This window comes from Coregonus lavaretus (assembly GCF_964263955.1).
Source record: "Coregonus lavaretus genome assembly, contig: SUPER_35_unloc_6, whole genome shotgun sequence".
Classification (NCBI taxonomy): Eukaryota; Metazoa; Chordata; class Actinopteri; order Salmoniformes; family Salmonidae; genus Coregonus; species Coregonus lavaretus.
In genome coordinates this window covers 574,924-594,525 of record NW_028167176.1, presented here as the reverse complement: position 1 = coordinate 594,525, position 19,602 = coordinate 574,924, and the positions used below count along the sequence as shown (strand labels likewise).

The 19,602-nt window shown below is 43.7% G+C and overlaps 2 protein-coding genes across 3 annotated transcripts; one reads left to right on the top strand and one right to left on the bottom strand.

Annotated features, from left to right (window-relative positions):
* Positions 1 to 1,442: 1,442 nt before the first annotated feature.
* Positions 1,443 to 9,616, top strand: LOC311110480 (uncharacterized protein). The gene is made up of 5 exons (XM_084189038.1): positions 1,443 to 1,922; positions 3,022 to 3,158; positions 5,186 to 5,383; positions 7,881 to 7,953; positions 8,057 to 9,616. The coding sequence occupies exons 1-5, from the start codon at positions 1,625 to 1,627 to the stop codon at positions 9,247 to 9,249; spliced, it is 1,899 nt and encodes a 632-aa protein (XP_084045164.1). The 5' UTR covers positions 1,443 to 1,624; the 3' UTR covers positions 9,250 to 9,616.
* A 6,545-nt stretch (positions 9,617 to 16,161) lies between these two features.
* Positions 16,162 to 18,112, bottom strand: LOC311110447 (uncharacterized protein; the record flags this gene model as incomplete). Of its 2 annotated transcripts, XM_084188995.1 has the most annotated exons (4): positions 16,162 to 17,269; positions 17,451 to 17,514; positions 17,620 to 17,723; positions 17,818 to 18,112. In XM_084188995.1, 4 exons carry the CDS (start codon positions 18,110 to 18,112, stop codon positions 16,182 to 16,184), a joined length of 1,551 nt encoding a protein of 516 aa, XP_084045121.1. In that variant the 3' UTR covers positions 16,162 to 16,181. The 2 variants fall into 2 exon arrangements, 1 of the variants encoding a protein (XP_084045121.1); XR_014610705.1 differs by lacking the exons at positions 16,162 to 17,269; positions 17,451 to 17,514 and having other exon boundaries at positions 17,634 to 17,723; positions 17,803 to 17,889.
* Positions 18,113 to 19,602: the final 1,490 nt, after the last annotated feature.

Sequence of the window (19,602 nt, the reverse complement as noted above, 5' to 3'; positions counted from 1 at the left end):
TATAATACACCTGTATTTGTTTGAGAGCTTTGTAGGACTCATGCCTGTTGACTTAATTCCTCCCTCCTCTTTTTAGACCAAATCTACTGTCGAAGAGGGGGAATAGAGTCTGGACAGACAGAGAAGTGTCCCCGACACTCAAAACGCAGAGCGAGGGAGAACTGTAGGATTGAGGTCCAAGTTGCAATTTTCAAAAGACTGTCCATTGAAATCTGGCAACTTGGACCTCGATCCTACAGTTTTCCCTCGCTCTGCGTTTTGAGTGTCAGGGGGACACTTTTCATCCCCAAGGATTACTCTCCAACAGGTTCCCCAAAGACAGGGAAAAGCAACTGCAACAGCTAAAGTCTCGCTGGGCCAAGAGGCAGCTCCAGTGCAGCCTCTGCTGTAAGCCTTTCCCCCAGCCGGAGTACCTAAGGAGGCACATGCAGGTGCACACGGGGGAGAAACCACACAGCTGCACCCACTGCTTCTCCCACAGCCACCAGCTGAAGATGCATGAGAGGGTGCACACTGGAGAGAAACCGTTTCAATGTGTCTACTGCGGGAAGTCCTTCACCCAGTCGGGCCACATGAAGAGGCACCTCCTCGTCCACACTGGCAGCAGGCCACAGGACGTTGGGCTGCCCTGAGTGTTCCAGGGTGATGTTTCCCCTAGGTACAGATCTAGGATCAGCTTCCTCTCCCCAATCCTAACCTTAACCATTAGTGGAAGAAAAAAAATCCAACACTGACCCAATTACATCATCTAGGGGCAACTTCATACTACTCCACCCGACATAATGATAGGCAGGGGCAGGAGTTTTTCCTCACCACGTGACCAGACCAGGGAAAAACTCCTGGCCCTAGTTGTAAGAGGAATGGCTCCACACTACTGGGGTTTTCATATGAAAACTAGGTCTATGTGTTTTTAACAGTTTGGATGGTTTCCACATTGAACACTACCCTCTGTATGTAGGGGTTGTGTATTTAGTTCAACTGGCTTGATGCTTGGTCCAGAGTGGATTGATAATTTATAAGTTATAACAAGTGAAGATTTTAAACATCCTTATGAATTTGTATTGCTGCAGTGGTGGACCAAAGAACAGTAATTAAGAATTAATTTCCATTTGCCTGTCAACAAGATACTGTAGATTGACTATCAGACTGATAGGCTGTAAAGATGTGTATGGAATCCATATATATGTATTGTAGGCTAGTCTGTCATACTGTTGTAATTTACTTTTTTTTTTAAAGTCAATGAACTGTTTGTCGTTAATTTTGTATTAGAGATACTACAAATAGTTAAATATTTTATTTTAGAAATATAATGAAATATTGTTTACACCAGAGAACAGCTGGTTTATTACATAGCTACAACATTGTTATTGTGGAGCACTCCTGTACAGTAGGTGGCGGTGTCCAACTTTCAACTCTACAGTTCAGCATATGATTACATTACTGTGATGAGGAAAATGAAAAATAATCTCACCAGCTAAAAACAAAGCTAGCTAGCTATCCATGTTTACTTTATGATATGATTGTATTTGTTTTATTAGCTTGCTAGATCACTGTAGATAATCATAATATAGAAAACATAAAGACTGTTTACATATTGAAAAGGGTCAAAAGCGTCAGGGGGACAATGTCGGGTTCCGTGGTCGAGTTCCAGGGGCAGATAGCCTCAATCATGGAGGTGCTAGCCAACGCAGCTGTAGCCGAAATCTGCAAAGTTGTTGACGATGGCTATGCGGTTGTACACATGGAGATGTCCCAAAGTCACAAGGAGAACGAATTTCTCCTGAGGAAAATGAAATTAATGGAACTTCAGATCGCCAGGTTTCGAGCTGAGAGAACAACGTTTTCAGAGGGGTCGGTCCACAATCGCTTCCATGGAATACGCCTGCTGAACAGACACAACAATCGAGAGACTGCAACGACAGGTTGGTGATGATGGTACATTTGACAGTGTGCACATAGCCTAAATTACATTCATCTTCAATTTGACCCCATCCATCAATTGTGTTTTACAAAGTTCAAAGCAAGCATAATACATTAATTATGCATGTAATGTCAATACAGTTAGGGCCTAGCTGTATTATTGATGTTCCACCTCAGGAAGCTGAAGAAATTCGACTTGGCCCCTAAGACCTTTATGAACCTACAGATGCACCATTGAGAGCATCCTTTCGGCCTGTATCACAGTCTGGTACTGTAATTGCACCGTCTGCAACCGCAGGGCTCTCTAGAGGGTGGTGCGGTCAGCCCAATGCATCACCAGGGGCACACTGCCTGCCTTCCAGGACATCTACAGCATCGGTGTCACAGGAAGGCCAAGATTATCAAGGACCTCAGCCACCCGAGCCACGGCCTGTTCACTCACTAACATCTAGAAGGCGGGTGCATCAAAGCTGGGACCGAGAGACTGAAAAACAGCTTGTCACCACTAGACGGCCTCCGCCCAGTGCCCTGCCCTGAACTTAGTCACTGTTACTAGCTGGCTAACACCCGGTATACTACCCTGCACCTTAGAGATTGCTGCCCTATGTACATAATAATTGAACACTGGTCACTTTAATACTGTTTACATACTGTTTTAACCACTTCATATATATACACTGTATTCTAGTCAAGGCTCATCCTATATAAATACTGCTGTACACAAGTTGTCTATACACACCATTATATACATATATATTTATTCCGGACTCTGACATTGGTCGTTCTGATATTTCTTAATTCCTTTCTTTTTGTTTTTTAGATTTGTGTGTATTGTTTTGTATTGTTAGGCATTACTGCACTGTTGGAGCTAGAAACATAAGCATTTCACTGCACCTGCGATAACATCTGCAAAATATGTGTATGTGACCAATTACATTTGATTTAAGGATGTATCATGCTTACTTTGTACTGTCAACACCGCTAGGATCTTTCTAGCTCTATTGACACATAACATACGTCATGAACGTATTATGCTTGCTTTGTACTTTGTAAAACACCATTGATGGATCGGGTCAAATTAACCTCCCCCTTTATTTCCAGGACCTACTTGGCAAAGCAGAGCCAGACTTTCCAACAGGAGTTTTGGGAACAGCAGCATTCAAAGAGACAGACAGCCCATAGACGTGGACCAAGAGGATGTCTCTCCATCAAAGCATACGGATGCTACAAATGATGAGGTACAGTGAGGGAAAAAAGTATTTGATCCCCTGCTGATTTTGTACGTTTGCCCACTGACAAAGAAATGATCAGTCTATAATTTTAATGGTAGGTTTATTTGAACAGTGAGAGACAGAATAAAAACAAAAAAATCCAGAAAATCGCATGTCAAAAATGTTATAAATTGATTTGCATTTTAATGAGGGAAATAAGTATTTGACCCCCTCTCAATCAGAAAGATTTCTGGCTCCCAGGTGTCTTTTATACAGGTAACGAGCTGAGATTAGGAGCACACTCTTAAAGGGAGCGCTCCTAATCTCAGCTTGTTACCTGTATAAAAGACACCTGTCCACAAAAGCAATCAATCAATCAGATTCCAAACTCTCCACCATGGCCAAGACCAAAGAGCTCTCCAAGGATGTCAGGGACAAGATTGTAGAAATACACAAGGCTGGAATGGGCTACAAGACCATCGCCAAGCAGCTTGGTGAGAAGGTGACAACAGTTGGTGCGATTATTCGCAAATGGAAGAAACACAAAATAACTGTCAATCTCCCTCGGCCTGGGGCTCCATGCAAGATCTCACCTCGTGGAGTTGCAATGATCATGAGAACGGTGAGGAATCAGCCCAGAACTACACGGGAGGATCTTGTCAATGATCTCAAGGCAGCTGGGACCATAGTCACCAAGAAAACAATTGGTAACACACTACGCCGTGAAGAATTGAAATCCTGCAGCGCCCGCAAGGTCCCCCTGCTCAAGAAAGCACATATACATGCCCGTCTGAAGTTTGCCAATGAACATCTGAATGATTCAGAGGAGAACTGGGTGAAAGTGTTGTGGTCAGATGAGACCAAAATGGAGCTCTTTGGCATCAACTCAACTCGCCGTGTTTGGAGGAGGAGGAATGCTGCCTATGACCCCAAGAACACCATCCCCACCGTCAAACATGGAGGTGGAAACTTTATGCTTTGGGGGTGTTTTTCTGCTAAGGGGACAGGACAACTTCACCGCATCAAAGGGACGATGGATGGGGCCATGTACCGTCAAGTCTTGGGTGAGAACCTCCTTCCCTCAGCCAGGGCATTGAAAATCGGTCGTGGATGGGTATTCCAGCATGACAATGACCCAAAACACACGGCCAAGGCAACAAAGGAGTGGCTCAAGAAGAAGCACATTAAGGTCCTGGAGAGGCCTAGCCAGTCTCCAGACCTTAATCCCATAGAAAATCTGTAGAGGGAGCTGAAGGTTAGAGTTGCCAAACGTCAGCCTCAAAACCTTAATGACTTGGAGAAGATCTGCAAAGAGGAGTGGGACAAAATCCCTCCTGAGATGTGTGCAAACCTGGTGGCCAACTACAAGAAACGTCTGACCTCTGTGATTGCCAACAAGGGTTTTGCCAACAAGTACTAAGTCATGTTTTGCAGAGGGGTCAAATACTTATTTCCCTCATTAAAATGCAAATCAATTTATAACATTTTTGACATGCGTTTTTCTGGATTTTTTTGTTGTTATTCTGTCTCTCACTGTTCAAATAAACCTACCATTAAAATTATAGACTGATCATTTCTTTGTCAGTGGGCAAACGTACAAAATCAGCAGGGGATCAAATACTTTTTTCCCTCACTGTAAGTCCCAATTTTAACAGCCGATTTCAAACTGTCACAGACCTATGTCTGTTTTAGTCTCGGACACCAGACACTTCCGCCTGGGGAAGAGGTTATGTCTGTATAGACGTGTGTGCCAGCACATTATAACCAGTGATGTAGTGGTAAAAAATAGGTGGGTAAACAGTGATCGTCGTTCATGTTGAGTAAAGTAACACTCCCTATACTTTCAATGCATTTTTTGCGCAAAAGGTGTGTAAATGTTCGAACAAAAAACTAAAAGGTGGAGTTTACCCTCCACTACACCACTGATTATAACACAATAACAACAAGGCAACTACTATGAATTTTACTAAATCCCATGTCATGCCCATATCTCCATTCAGTAGATAGTGTATGCTCTGTCTCACTCACTCATCTCTCCCACTTAACCCCATCAGCAGTCAGGAGAGACAGAGGAAGGGGAACCAGACCTGCTGATCATCAAGGTGGAGGGAGAAGCAGATGACCAGGACTCTAGGACCAGCCACCCAGCCAGAACAGTGGAGGGCAGCAGAGAGCTAACCACCCAACCGGCTGCAGCCACCACAGAGGACCCCGCCTTCCAGCCCAGAGGCAACATCAACACCGCTATGGAGGTCAGTGGTTCTGACGCCATCCTCCTCCAATCAGAAACAGGGAATGTGAACCAGGGACCACAGCAGTACACAGGATTTGAACCCAGAGCAGAGAGACAGAGTCTGGACACAAAGTGGGACATGAACGGTGGCTTCAATCTCCTAAGAGATTCTTTAAACCAGGTGTTGAGAGAGGTAGTAGTGACTGATGATGGACCTAGGGAGTGGCCCAGTGGGCCCAGAAATGCAGACTAGCTCTACCATAGAAATGAGAAGTGTAGGGTTAGAAAACCACAGGTTCCATTCCTCATCAGAACATGTGATAGTGATTGACTCTGTATCCAGTGGGCAGCAGGTAGATAGAGATTTTGAGTGGGGTCAGATGGGTACAGCTACTACACCACAGGTCAATGGGACTGGACATAAGCAGGAAGTGGAAGTGTTTAACAGAAACACACCAATGATTCACCCCGAATCGATGAGAGACAACACTATGCAATTGGTTTCACCCCGTTTCTGGCCCTCAGAGATAAATACAGGCATGCATCTTGGCACAGGAAATGCAGGTGAGGCCAACAAAGCTAGTTGGGGCTCATTGGCAAGCCTCCATAGACACTCTGAAATACCAGGAAGAGGAGCTCAAGAACCAGCTCATACCCCACTTCCTGTCAGCATTTTAGACCAAGCGCCACAACTTCCTGTCACTCGAGTAATCTTGCCACACGTTAGACCAGGCACCGTAGAACGACCATATGGTTTCCCGAGCTGCCATAAGCAGTTTGTCCACGGGAGTGACTTGCAGCAGCACGCTGCCATCCAGACCAGAAAGCGGGGGTTTGCCTGCACCTTCTGTGAGAAGAGCTTTGAGGGCGCCAGCCATCTCCAAATGCACCTGAACGTCCACACCGGCGAGAAGCCCTTCAGTTGTGCACAGTGCGGGCGCAGGTTCTCCCACTCCAGCAATCTGAAAAGACATCAGAAGCTTCATCATTGAGTACTGACACAGAATCAAGAGATTCCTATTGAAAAATGCTGTTATAGCAATATCATGAGTTCTAACGTAGTCATATGTCTGCAGGATGTTTGCCCTGGTCTCATACATCTACAATACAACGTGGTTCATATTTACATTATCTACAAAGACTGTTAAGTTTTTTTGTCTCCTTGGCTCTTTTAGTGTCAACAGGATCACTCACATTGTCTGTTAAGGTTGATAATGGTTGTGTTTCTCTAAAGTTATGGCAGAACCTGCAGTTGTACTGTGAGAGTGAAAAACTGTCTGTTCTTTTGTATCAATTTGACTAATGGCTATTGCTGCATGTTTATCAATTTCTATAATTCCATCAATAAATAATATTTCTCAAATAATTTCATGGTGTTTCTTGACTCTAAATATACATTACCAGTCAAAAGTTTGGACACACCTACTCATTCAAGGGTTTTTCTTTATTTTTACTATTTTCTACATTGTAGAATAATAGCAAAGACATCAAAACTATGAAATAACACATATGGAATCATGTAGTAACCAAAAAAGTGTTAAACAAATCAAAACATATTTTATATTTAATACTCTTCAAATAGCCACCCTTTGCCTTGATGACAGCTTTGCACACTCTTGGCATTCTCTCAACCATTTTCACCAGTCTTGAAGGAGTTTCCACAAATGCTGAGCACTTGTTGGCTGCTTTTCCTTCACTCTGCAGTCCGACTCAACCCAAACCATCTCAATTGGGTTGAGGTCGGGGGCTTGTGGAGGCCAGGTCATCTGATGCAGCACTCCATCACTCTCCTTCTTGGTAAAATAGCCCTTACACAGCCTGGAGGTGTTTTGGGTCATTGTCCTGTTGAAAAACAAATGATAGTCCCACTAAGCCCAAACCAGATGGGATGGCGTATCGCTACAGAATGCTGTGGTAGCCAGTTTCATCATAGCGCTTGATGGTAACTTTTAAGGCGGCATACCTGTTAATTGAAATGCATTCCAGGTGACTACCTCATGAAGCTGGTTGAGAGAATGCCAAGAGTGTGCAAAGCTGTCATCAAGGCAAAGGGTGGCTATTTGAAGAATCTCAAATATATTTTGATTTGTTTAACACTTTTTTGGTTACTATCTGATTCCATATGTGTTATTTCATTGTTTTGATGTCTTCACTATTATTCTACAATGTAAAAAATAGTAAAAATAAAGAAAAACCCTTGAATGAGTAGGTGTGTCCAAACCTTTGACTGGTAGTGTATATTCTCACATTGACCTAAATATATTGGAAGGAAAGGACAATTTCCTATTATAAGTACAGTGAATTATTGCTGTCCAATTTTAGTTTTATATGTTTTGAGGACAGAGAAGCTTTAGATTTGCTGTGTCCATGAGTTTAGTCAGTAAATTAACAACTTAATTCAATCCATTGGATCAATAATATAGCCTAGTCATAGCTGAGTTATAATAGACCTGTATTTGTTTGAGAGCTTTGTAAGGCTCATGCCTGTCAACTTAATTCCTCCTTCCTCTTTTCAGGCCAAATCTACTGTGGAAGGGGCGAGAGACCTCCAGCCATGGAAGAAAGAAGAGGATCTGAGGGAGATGCCAGGTAATGCTGAATGGATTGCTGTAAGGAAAAATGACATACTGATTGACTACCTCATTGTTTTACTTGACTGCATATGACCATCATGCTTTTGTTGTCTCTTCAGGCACTGACAGTGGCCAGAGAATGACAGACCCAAACACACAGACCTCTCCAGACACAGACCAAGCAGAGCTCACTGAGCAGCTCAGAACCAAACACAGCATAGTGAATGTCAACAGATCAAACACTGTTTTCAAGTCAGACCTGGAGCCTGAGAGGCTGAGCCAGGCACTCCAACTCACAGTTCCAGGACCTGTTGCTAAACAGAAGAGCAGCCTGAACCCCGAGAGAACAACCGATCTGCCTGGAACCTCCCGTAAGCAAAGAGGCAGTGATACAGCGACTGAGCGGCCATCTTGTTCTAGTTATGCTGCCGAGACAGTCTCAGGAAGCCCCTCGCCTCTCACAAAGATGAACCCCATTCCCCCACTTCCTCAGATGGTGAGGGGTGAACATGAGAATTCCCAGGGCGGTTCAGAGGTCAAATCTGAGGTCATAGTTATCGACCCCCTTCCTGTTGACGAGGGGGAGGGTGGGGATGACACGCCCTCTTCCTGGGGACAAGGTGACATCATGGAACCCAGGCATCATCAAGGAGGACATAGTGAAGCAGATGCCATGCTTCTTGGAGGACATTCGAGTAACACTCATCATCATCCTCACCCAGGTGTCCAGGCAGCAGCGAGACAGAACTCACATGAGAATCTGTTCTACACCATTGGCATGGACGGCGCTTTCGACAACCGCCTTGGCACCTTTCAGAACCCCGCAACCACCGCCACTGCTCCATTCGCCACGGGAACCGGAGAGCTGCAGTACCCCTCCTGGGTGGATTTCCCTGGGAGCGCCCCCGACACCCACCTGGGCGACATGACTGGGACTCATCAGGACAGAGGAGTGGGGGAGGAGGGGGCGAGGTCCTACAGGTGCACCTTCTGCGGTAGGGAGTACCCTCATCAGTGCCAGCTCAAGATGCACCAGAGGGTCCACACAGGGGAGAAACCGTATGAGTGCGCCCAGTGTGGGAAGCAGTTCAGCCAGCTGGGCAGCCTGAAGCGGCACCAGAGAGTACACACAGGGGAGAAACCTTTCAGATGCGCTCAATGCGGAAAACAGTTCTCTCGTTCCAGCAACCTAAAAGTGCATCAGAGCGTCCATACGGGTGAGAAACTGTTCCACTGCACCCAGTGTGGAAAGAACTTCTCCTTTCTGAGCAATCTAATAAGACACCAGGCAGTTCATGCACGTAAATTATAGGTTGTGTTGTATTGATTTGGGATTGTGTTTTCTGAATTTATTGTAAATTGAATGAGGTGTATGATTGCTCTGTCTTAAAGGTTGTTGTTACCTGTTATTTTTTCACCCCTGACTGTTATTTTGTATTCTGGAGCCATTTGTAAAAATGTTATAAAAAGTGACACTAAACATTTGACTGCAGATTGATATATTGCTTCATGTTGGTTGTTGTTGTTTAAAAAGGTAAAAGTTTTTATAGCATAAATTCATACAGTATTTGTGAAGCAAAGTGTTGAAAATAATCAGGCTAAACTAAGATTGTCACAACGAACATGCTTAAAGTTAAAAAGTTCTCTGTTATAAGAGAAATAAACCAACTCATGGCTTCAACACAGCGCCCCCTATCAGTAATCTAGTATATAAATAATTGGTTTGCAACATGTTAGTAACAATGTTACAATCATGTAATGAGATTTGAGACGTTGCTTTATCTGGAAAGATGTGGGGGGAAAGGTATGGTATAAATGATGAAATTCTTCTCTGAGCGCTGCATGACCTTGGATCAATGAGTTACTCTCCAAAAACACTGCCAGTGTCCCATAAGCTTGTAGACTTATGTCGTTGTCGATACTAACCTTCCCTGTGGAGTACTTCCTGATGATTTCATTTGTCAGGATGGTATTGAAGGTTCTGCAGACCAGAGACAGGTTCCAGTTGCCTCTCTTCCCCTCCACACACAGCACATCCCGGAAGATCCACACCAGTGACTCCAGTGGAAGCTGCAAGAAAGTGAATCAATTCAATGCTTTCAGTGTTTTAGCTGCCTATATCGATGAAGTGTTTGTTGTTGAACATTCAGTTCCTACAGCAGTGGTGTTACACATTAAAGGATAGGAAAGTCACTAGCTTGGTAGGCTACATGGCAAACTCTAGAAGATATACAGTTGTTTATATTGGCACCCTAGCACTTTTCTTAAATATTTCCCTATTTCTTCTCAAATAAGTTTAAATTGAAAAAGACTTTTGCTCACCACACGTTGTTTTTCAGCATTGCAGAACCAAATTTATTTTTGTTAACTTAAGTTAGACACATTGTTGCGTCTGGCTTCCGGGTTAAGCGAGCAGTGTCAAGAAGCAGTGCGGCTTGGCAGGGTCGTGTTTCGGAGGACGGGAGTTGCAGCGATGGGACAAGACTAACTACCAATTGGCTATCACGAAATTGGGGAGAAAAGGGTCAAACGTTTTATAAAAATACACAAAATACTTAAGTTTACAATTTTTATTTAGAGAATAAAGACAAATGGCATGGACCAAATTATTGGCACCCCGGAGCTAGTACTTGGTTGCACAGCCTTTGGCCAAGATAACTGCAGACAAACGCTTCTTGTAGCCATCAATGAGCTTGCTGCACCTTTCTTCTGGAAATTTGGCCCACTCTTCAGCAGCAAACTGCTCTAATTCTTCAATGTTTGATTTTTATTGAATATTCAAATTCAATATTTATATATTCAGTTTCAATATGGTAGATATTTCATTAATTGTCTGTGTATGAAGTTAAACTATAATTTCAAGTTTAAACAAAGTTTTATATATTCAACTTCGTAGATGCATTTAGATTCTGTTTTTAAAATTCAGTTCTCTAAAATCAGATTCAAAACCAGAGACAACATCCTGGTACTTTGCCAGCCAGTAAAAGTAGAGAGGAACAGATATAATTAAAAACACTCTTTCCACTCCATATTTAATCTTGCTCTTATGACTGAATGGGTTCGAATGTCACAAGACCGTGTTAGCCTACTTAACTAAAGCCCATAGGGATTAGTTCAGGAAGCTAACACAAGTTTTCAAGTCTCCAGCAAGGTTACTCATCAAAAGAGAGTGGTTCATCGAACCACCTCAGTTACATTTCACCCCCCATTGACCTCATACTCAGAGATCACGGCACCGATATAACTGACTGGGTTCCAAATCAGGCCTACTACACAACACCACTTTCTGTGGCAAACAGAAGCAGAATGATCTGGTCAACCCATTTAATGAGAGTGGTTTGATGATCCATGCATGTGATGAGAAACCTTGCCTAAGACATGTTAGTTTGACTGATGGGGTTCTAACCCAGGTCTCCTGTGTGCCAGACAATGCAACCTTTCAGGTCTCTGACAAGATACTTATCAGAAAAGCGTGGTCACCAAACCACCTGTTGGACTTTGACCTCCTCCTTGAAGAGACCCATCCAAGTCACAGGACCAATGCCTAGGCTTTAGCTCAGCAGGCTAACACAGTCAGTCACGTTGACCTTATGATGACTACCCTTGCCGGAGACTTGAAACTAACACGTCTAACACAACAAACAAACACGTCTTCAGGACTCAGGCAAGGTTCTCATCACATAAGCATAGATCATCAAATGACTCTCCTTTGATGAGTAAGCTTGCTGGATCTTCAGGACTTGTATTAGTGTAGCAGATGGGGATCTGTGAAACCCACTTCTCAGCCTGAAGTGTCACGGTGGGTTGGAATGCTTCAGGAGGGCGGTTACGTGTGTTTTCGAGGCAGAAGTCCTGAGGTCGAGTCTCCATATGAGCTGAATCAGGGGAAGCGGTACTCGCTAAGCAGGCAGCGTGACGTCCTTTACAATTTTTATTATTTATTTAACCTTTATTTAACTAGGCAAGTCAGTTAAGAACAAATTTTTATTTACAATGACGGCCTACCAAACCCGGACGACGCTGGGCCAATTGTGCGCCGCCCTATGGGACTCCCAATCACGGCCGGTTGTGATACAGCCTGGAATCGAACCAGGGGGTCTGTAATGACGCCTCAAGCACTGAGATGCAGTGCCTCAGACCGCTAAGCCACTCGGGAGCCCACAAAGGTGCCACTGGACTCAGATCTACAGTTGTGCTGGTTCAACCACTGGGGTCGTTGTGGAGTGAGTTTAGGTGGTGAAGTTGGCAGATGGGGATCTGTGAAATGTATTCATCAGCCTGAATCGTTGTCCCTTGCGCAATTGAAGAAGGCCTTTTTCAATAGCGCGTGAGCTGTAACACTTTAGGTTAACACTTTAACATCATAGGTACACTGCACCCACTCCAATCTGCCTACCACTCCCAACAGATCCAAGGAAGATGCCATTTCCATTACTATTCAAATGGCCGTAACACATCTGGACAAGAGGAAAACCTACGTGAGAATTCTGTTAATTGACTACAGTTCAGCATTCAACACTATTGTTCCCTCCAAGCTGGACACCAAGCTCAGGTCTGGACACCACCCTCTGCCACTGGATCCTGGACTTCCTGACGGGCAGACCACAGGCTGTAAAGATTGGCAACAACACTTCCTCCACACTGACTCTTAACACAGGGCCCCCCCAGGGGTGTGTTCTCAGCCCTCTGCTGTACTCCCTGTTCACCCACGACTGTTTGGATGCTTTTCACACCTTGTAGAGTCCATGCCCCGACGAATTGAGGCTGTTCTGATGGCAAAGGGGGGGTGCAACTCAATATTAGGAAGGTGGTCTTAATGTTTTGTCCACTCAGTGTATACAGTGGGGGAAAAAAGTATTTAGTCAGCCACCAATTGTGCAAGTTCTCCCACTTAAAAAGATGAGAGAGGCCTGTAATTTTCATCATAGGTACACGTCAACTATGACAGACAAAATGAGATTTTTTTTCTCCAGAAAATCACATTGTAGGATTTGTAATGAATTTATTTGCAAATTATGGTGGAAAATAAGTATTTGGTCAATAACAAAAGTTTCTCAATACTTTGTTATATACCCTTTGTTGGCAATGACACAGGTCAAACGTTTTCTGTAAGTCTTCACAAGGTTTTCACACACTGTTGTTGGTATTTTGGCCCATTCCTCCATGCAGATCTCCATCTAGAGCAGTGATGTTTTGGGGCTGTCGCTGGGCAACACGGACTTTCAACTCCCTCCAAAGATTTTCTATGGGGTTGAGATCTGGAGACTGGCTAGGCCACTCCAGGACCTTGAAACGCTTCTTACGAAGCCATTCCTTCGTTGCCCGGGTGGTGTGTTTGGGATCATTGTCATGCTGAAAGACCCAGCCACGTTTAATCTTCAATGCCCTTGCTGATGGAAGGAGGTTTTCACTCAAAATCTCACGATACATGGCCCCATTCATTCTTTCCTTTACACAGATCAGTCGTCCTGGTCCCTTTGCAGAAAAATAGCCCCAAAGCATGATGTTTCCACCCCCATGCTTCACAGTAGGTATGGTGTTCTTTGGATGCAACTCAGCATTCTTTGTCCTCCAAACACGACGAGTTGAGTTTTTACCAAAAAGTTATATTTTGGTTTCATCTGACCATATGACATTCTCCCAATCCTCTTCTGGATCATCCAAATGCACTCTAGTAAACTTCAGACGGGCCTGGACATGTACTGGCTTAAGCAGGGGGACACGTCTTGTACTGCAGGATTTGAGTCCCTGGCGGCGTAGTGTGTTACTGATGGTAGGCTTTGTTACTTTGGTACCAGCTCTCTGCAGGTCATTCACTAGGTGGTCCCCCCGTGTGGTTCTGGGATTTTTGCTCACCGTTCTTGTGATCATTTTGACCCCACGGGGTGAGATCTTGCGTGGAGCCCCAGATCGAGGGAGATTATCAGTGGTCTTGTATGTCTTCCATTTCCTAATAATTGCTCCCACAGTTGATTTCTTCAAACCAAGCTGCTTACCTATTGCAGATTCAGTCTTCCCAGCCTGGTGCAGGTCTACAATTTTGTTTCTGGTGTCCTTTGACAGCTCTTTGGTCTTGGCCATAGTGGAGTTTGGAGTGTGACTGTTTGAGGTTGTGGACAGGTGTCTTTTATACTGATAACAAGTTCAAACAGGTGCCATTAATACAGGTAACGAGTGGAGGACAGAGGAGCCTCTTAAAGAAGAAGTTACAGGTCTGTGAGAGCCAGAAATCTTGCTTGTTTGTAGGTGACCAAATACTTATTTTCCACCATAATTTGCAAATAAATTCATAAAAAATCTTACAATGTGATTTTCTGGAGAAAAAAATTCTCAATTTGTCTGTCATAGTTGACGTGTACCTATGATGAATATTACACATTTTTTTAAGTGGGAGAACTTGCACAATTGGTGGCTGACTAAATACTTTTTCCCCCCACTGTATACAATATATTTGTCCTCAACTGTATTAGTCTATTATATGAATGTTAATCTAAGCATTCTTTTCAGTAGCATCATGTATGGAGAATCATAAACAATGACTGAGTGGTTTCAAATCTGATATTATGAAAGCAGGAAGGTGATGTTCTGCCTGTTCTAGGGGAGATAAATCTACAGGTACTGTATTTACCTCCAGGAGATGAGGTTTCCCCAGACCATGGTACCTGTGGGGATTCTGGGAATAAAGAAGAGGTGAGTGAGTGGCTTAGGTCTAGAGTGCTGGTGTATTCAACTGGGGGTCCGCGCCACCTAGGGGTATTGAATTTTTTTAAAAATAATACCGCTAGCAACATCTACACATACCTACAGTAGAAAAGAGGAGAATCTTCTTTCTAATGACGTCAACTTTATTTCTCACCTCCTAATATTGAGCAAATTACACTCATTGGAGCTAATTATACTCACTGGAGTATCTGACACAAGCTTTGAAAAAGCACCCGCAAATACCACTCACAAGTGCCACAGGCTGCTGGTAAGCTTTCATAACTTCATTTTTGCCAACACATGGCTAACCTTTGTTTAACCAGCTAAACAGCTGCTATTAGTGAAAATGTGTTTGGAGTTACCTTTCTATCTAATAGGCTATGTTAGAGTTTATACTTCCAATTATAATATATCAAATATATTTATTTTAAAATGTTCACTACTTTTCCTTGCCATTCACCTGATGATAAGACAAAACATGTAAAAAATGTTTTGCTAACATATGATGGGGGTCCCTGGGTGGCCGGTTTGCCTGGGCAGGGTCCATTGGAAAGAAAAGGTTGAAGACCCCAGGTCTACAGTGCTGGTGCACATCCTAACCTGTTTAGCCTACTAAAAACATAGTCAGAATGGAAAGGAATAAACCAGAGAATTCTGATGGAATGGGTTCTAATTCTATGAATTGTAATTCTGGGACTCAAAAACTAATTGAAACTGGCATGTGAATAGACAAGTGTTTTCCTACGCTGAATATGATGGAAAGGGTAAAGGGGTATCAAGATAGTTCAATAAAGCCCTGTATAAACCCAACCATTGACAGCCTACCATTCCAGTCAGCACTCTCTCGCTTTGCACCTGCTAGGTCGCCATGTCCGTTTCCAGGGCCAGGACTGTGCTGGTGTCCAGGTACCTGTCACTTTGCTCTTCTGCCATGTTGATGTCCAGAAAGTGACAGTCATCATTGCGCTCTTCCCTGCGCCTTCCTCCTTCCTGAACCTACATCCTCTTTCCTGCATCCATGTAGGAGATGAGCCGAGCAACGATCTCTCGACAACCAACAGGTCTTGTTCACCCAGGCACCTGTCCAGAACTTCCTGAATTCTTAATTACTGCTATTTGGTTCACCACTGCACCAATACAAATTCATGAGGATGTTTAAAATCTTCATCTGTAATAACTTATACATTATCAGTCCACTCTGGACCAAGCATCAAGCCAGTTGAACTGAATTCCCAACCACTACACACAGAGGGAAACCATCCAAACTGTTAAAAAAAACACTGTTTTTATAAGAAAACGTCAGTAGTGTGGAGCCATTCCTCTTACAACTAGGGACAGGAGTTTTTCCCTGGTCTGGTCACGTGGTGAGGAAAAACTCCTGGCCCTGCCTATCATTATGCCGAGTGGAGTAGTGTGAAGTTGCCTCGAGATGCTGATGTTGGGTCAGTGTAGCATTTTTTCCCACTAATGGTTAAGGATAAGATTGGGGGAGAGGAAGCTGATCCTAGATCTGTACCTAGGGGAAACTTCACCCTGGAACACTCAGGGCAGCCCAACATCCTGTGGCCTGCTGCCAGTGTGGACGAGGAGGTGCTTCTTCATGTGGCCAGACTGGGTGAAGGACTTCCCACAGTAGACACATTGAAACGGTTTCTCTCCAGTGTGCACCCTCTCATGCATCTTCAGCTGGTGGCTGTGGGAGAAGCGCTTGGTGCAGTGGCTGCAGCCGAACGGTTTCTCCCCCGTATGGACCCGCATGTGCCTCCGCAGGTGCGCCGGCTGGGGGAAGGGCTTTCCGCAAAGAGTGCACCGGAGCTGCCTCTTGGGCGAACAAGACGTTAGCTGTTGCGGCTGCTTTTCTACGCCTTTCGATGAAGAAGTGGAGCTTATGTTGAAATTCAAGAAGGGAGCTGGCTTCCCTCTTTGGGGAACCTGTTGGAGAGTAACCCTTGGGGATGAAAAGCTGTTTGGGGAGGACAGTCCATTGAAATCTGGCATCTTGGATCTTGATCCTACAGTTGTCCCTTGCTCTGTGTTTTGAGTGTCAGTGGGACACTTTGTCTGTCCAGACTCCATTCCCCCTCTTCCTCTGTTGTCCACAAGCTGCCTGCCCTCTGAACAGACCTCTCCAGATGTCACCTCTTGACCCGTCCATTCTGAACTCATATCTGCCTCCACTTTAATGGGAACCGAGTCCACCAGCACCACATCAGACACCCAGTCCAGAGAGCCCAAAGTAGACATGCAGACCCCAGAGTTACCAGGTGCCCCTCTCCTCTCTGGATGTTCAGACAGCCTCTTGGAGTCTGGCCCTGCATTGTGAGGAGCATTCACAGTTCGGTTGTCAGTCTCTTGCTTCTCTGTCCATTGGGACAGGCTGTATGCTATGGGTTGATGGTCAGTTTCCCAGGTAACACAGTCAGCAACCCGATGGTCCTGTCTTGCTTTGTTGTATGGTGATGCTGGATGCTGGAACGTCTGGTTTTCAGGTTCTATATTGAGTGTGGTGTCTGGAGCTCTGTGTCTGTTGCCCTGCTGGTCCAGAAGGTCTGTGGTTTCAATAGATGACGAAGCACCTGGTTCTGCCACAACGATCTTCTCACTGCTCTCACTGACCGGTTGGACAATCTCTGAAATGGGGCAAAGTAAAGCACAACATCAGCTTCCTGTAGTGGAGACTGATTCTTCTTTGCCTTGTTTATGAATTATGGGTTATGACCAAGAAGTTAATCAAATACTGTAATAAACCTTGACGGCTTTACTCAACATAAAGTGTAAATTGCATAGATTTGATAAGTTGCACAAAAATACCTTCTGTTCTGCTGGTGTCAAGGTTCTCCATTTTGATAAGAGGTAACTCCTGCATATCTGCCATCTGTTTTGTATTCATCAGAAACATTTTATTAGAAAAATATCCCCACCACCATTTGAAATATGAAAAAAACAAATAATCAATTTGACCAGGTCTATGACAACTGACCTGCATGCCCCCATCCTGGTCTGTTGCTGTGCATCCTGAGTCTCTCCAGATGGTGACATCCTGCGTTAAGATGCCCCCTTCACTGTCGGCAAAACGATTCTCCACTGCACCAGAAAACAGAAACCCTCATAAACATTATATATTCTACATGACCCATGTGTTGAAATATGGTAAAAAACCTACAATATCCAAGTCTGCCTGTTGACTTTCCTACGAAGCTCTCTCTTCCCCGGGCAACATGATCGGTGTCCACGCGCCTGTGAACTGTGCGTCGCAGGGCTCCATATCTATCTGCGCTCTGTTGAGAACTCTGGTATTTTGTCAACATCAGCTTTCTCCGCAGGTTATTGATTTCTTTCTGGCTATGGGAAATTTCCAAACGTAAGGCAGCATGGCCGTCATCTACAAGTTTGCAGATTTCGGCAACGGCTGCATTCGCCAAAACCTCAATGATGGAGGCTAGCTGAGCATGAAAGGCGACGGTATCGGTCATGTCCTTGGCACTATGTCTATGTTAAACACTTATGTTATAGTCATTTGCATTGCATTGTTCAGTCAACGTCCTCACAGTTCACACGGTATGCTTCACACATATATATATTTTTACCTGTGAAGCCAGACACAATAAGGATTATCCACAATAGTGGAATTTAATGTTCGCTTTCAAAATAAATGTCCGCTAATGGAAGTGATTCAAATGGTTACAAATATTGGAATCATGACATATTTTGACTAGATAATGCTAAAGAATTTCGGAATGTTATATAAATGTAACAAAAATAATTGGTTAATTCCACACAAAAAAAGTTAGTTTAAATCGCACTGTGGATGTATTAGACTTTAGAATTGCATTAGGGGCATACTTACATTGCACTGTACAGCCTTATCTATGGATCTTGGGTCCATGAAATGGGGTAACAGCCTACTCGGTGACACCCACAGATTACAATACTTCAGAGTTTACACATATTAGCATCGTAGCTCATATTAGGGTATTTTAATTGTGGGAAATCAGCTCACTATTCCGCCTATTGTGGGTATTGAACATACATATTGCAATAGGGTATCAGCCTACTCAGAGCTTAATGTGGCTATTTTCAGAGTGGTTTCAGAGTCCCACAATATAAACTACAACGCTAATATCTGTGTGAACTCTTCAGAATTGTAATTTGTTGGTGTAACTGAGTAGGCTGATAACCCATGCTGATAACCCATTTCATGGACCCAAGATCCATAGGTAAGGCTGTACAGTGCATATAAGTATGCCCCCAATGCAATTCTAGTCTAATTTTATTTATTTATTTTTATTTAACCTTTATTTAACCAGGAAGGGCTCATTGAGATTTAAAATCTCTTTTTCAAGAGCGTCCTGGCCAAGATAGGCAGCACCAAGTCATTACAAAAAATTACAGACAGACAACATGAAAAACTACAAGTAATCTAGTAAAAAACCATTCATGAATTCACAAGAGTATAACAATATCAAAAACAGCAAATTAAAAACATTGACAGGTCAGGGAATCAGCCTCAAAATCCTTCATCAGAGATTTAAAAACACCAATCGGGACAAGTTCTTCCAGTTTAAAATTATTTTGTAAGGTGTTCCAAGACGATGGCGCAGAGTACATAAAAGACCTTTTACCAAATTCAGTTCTGACATTTGGAACAGTTAGCAGGATAAAGTCCAGTGAACGAAGAGAGTACCCACCACATTTCTGAACAATAAAAATGCCCAAATAAAAAGGTAGTAAACCCAAAATGGCTTTGTAAATAAAAGTATACCAGTGACTGAGCCTACGAGTGACTAGAGAAGGCCAGCCAACCCTGGTATACAAAGTACAGTGGTGCGTAAGGGTTTTGCAGTTTAAAATAAATCTCAAAGTACCATGATAAAGAGTGTCAATTGATCTCAAACACTGAGCGGAAGCATTCATATATAAAATATCCCCATAATCTAGTAAAGGCATAAATGTAGCTGATACT

Coding starts and splice junctions, on each gene's coding strand:
- LOC311110480 (XM_084189038.1), top strand. CDS start 1,625: ATGTCGGGTTCCGTGGTCGAGTTCCAGGGGCAGATAGCCTCAATCATG. Junction 3,159..5,185: donor CGGATGCTACAAATGATGAG/GTACAGTGAGGG, acceptor TAACCCCATCAG/CAGTCAGGAGAGACAGAGGA. Junction 7,954..8,056: donor GGATCTGAGGGAGATGCCAG/GTAATGCTGAAT, acceptor TTGTCTCTTCAG/GCACTGACAGTGGCCAGAGA.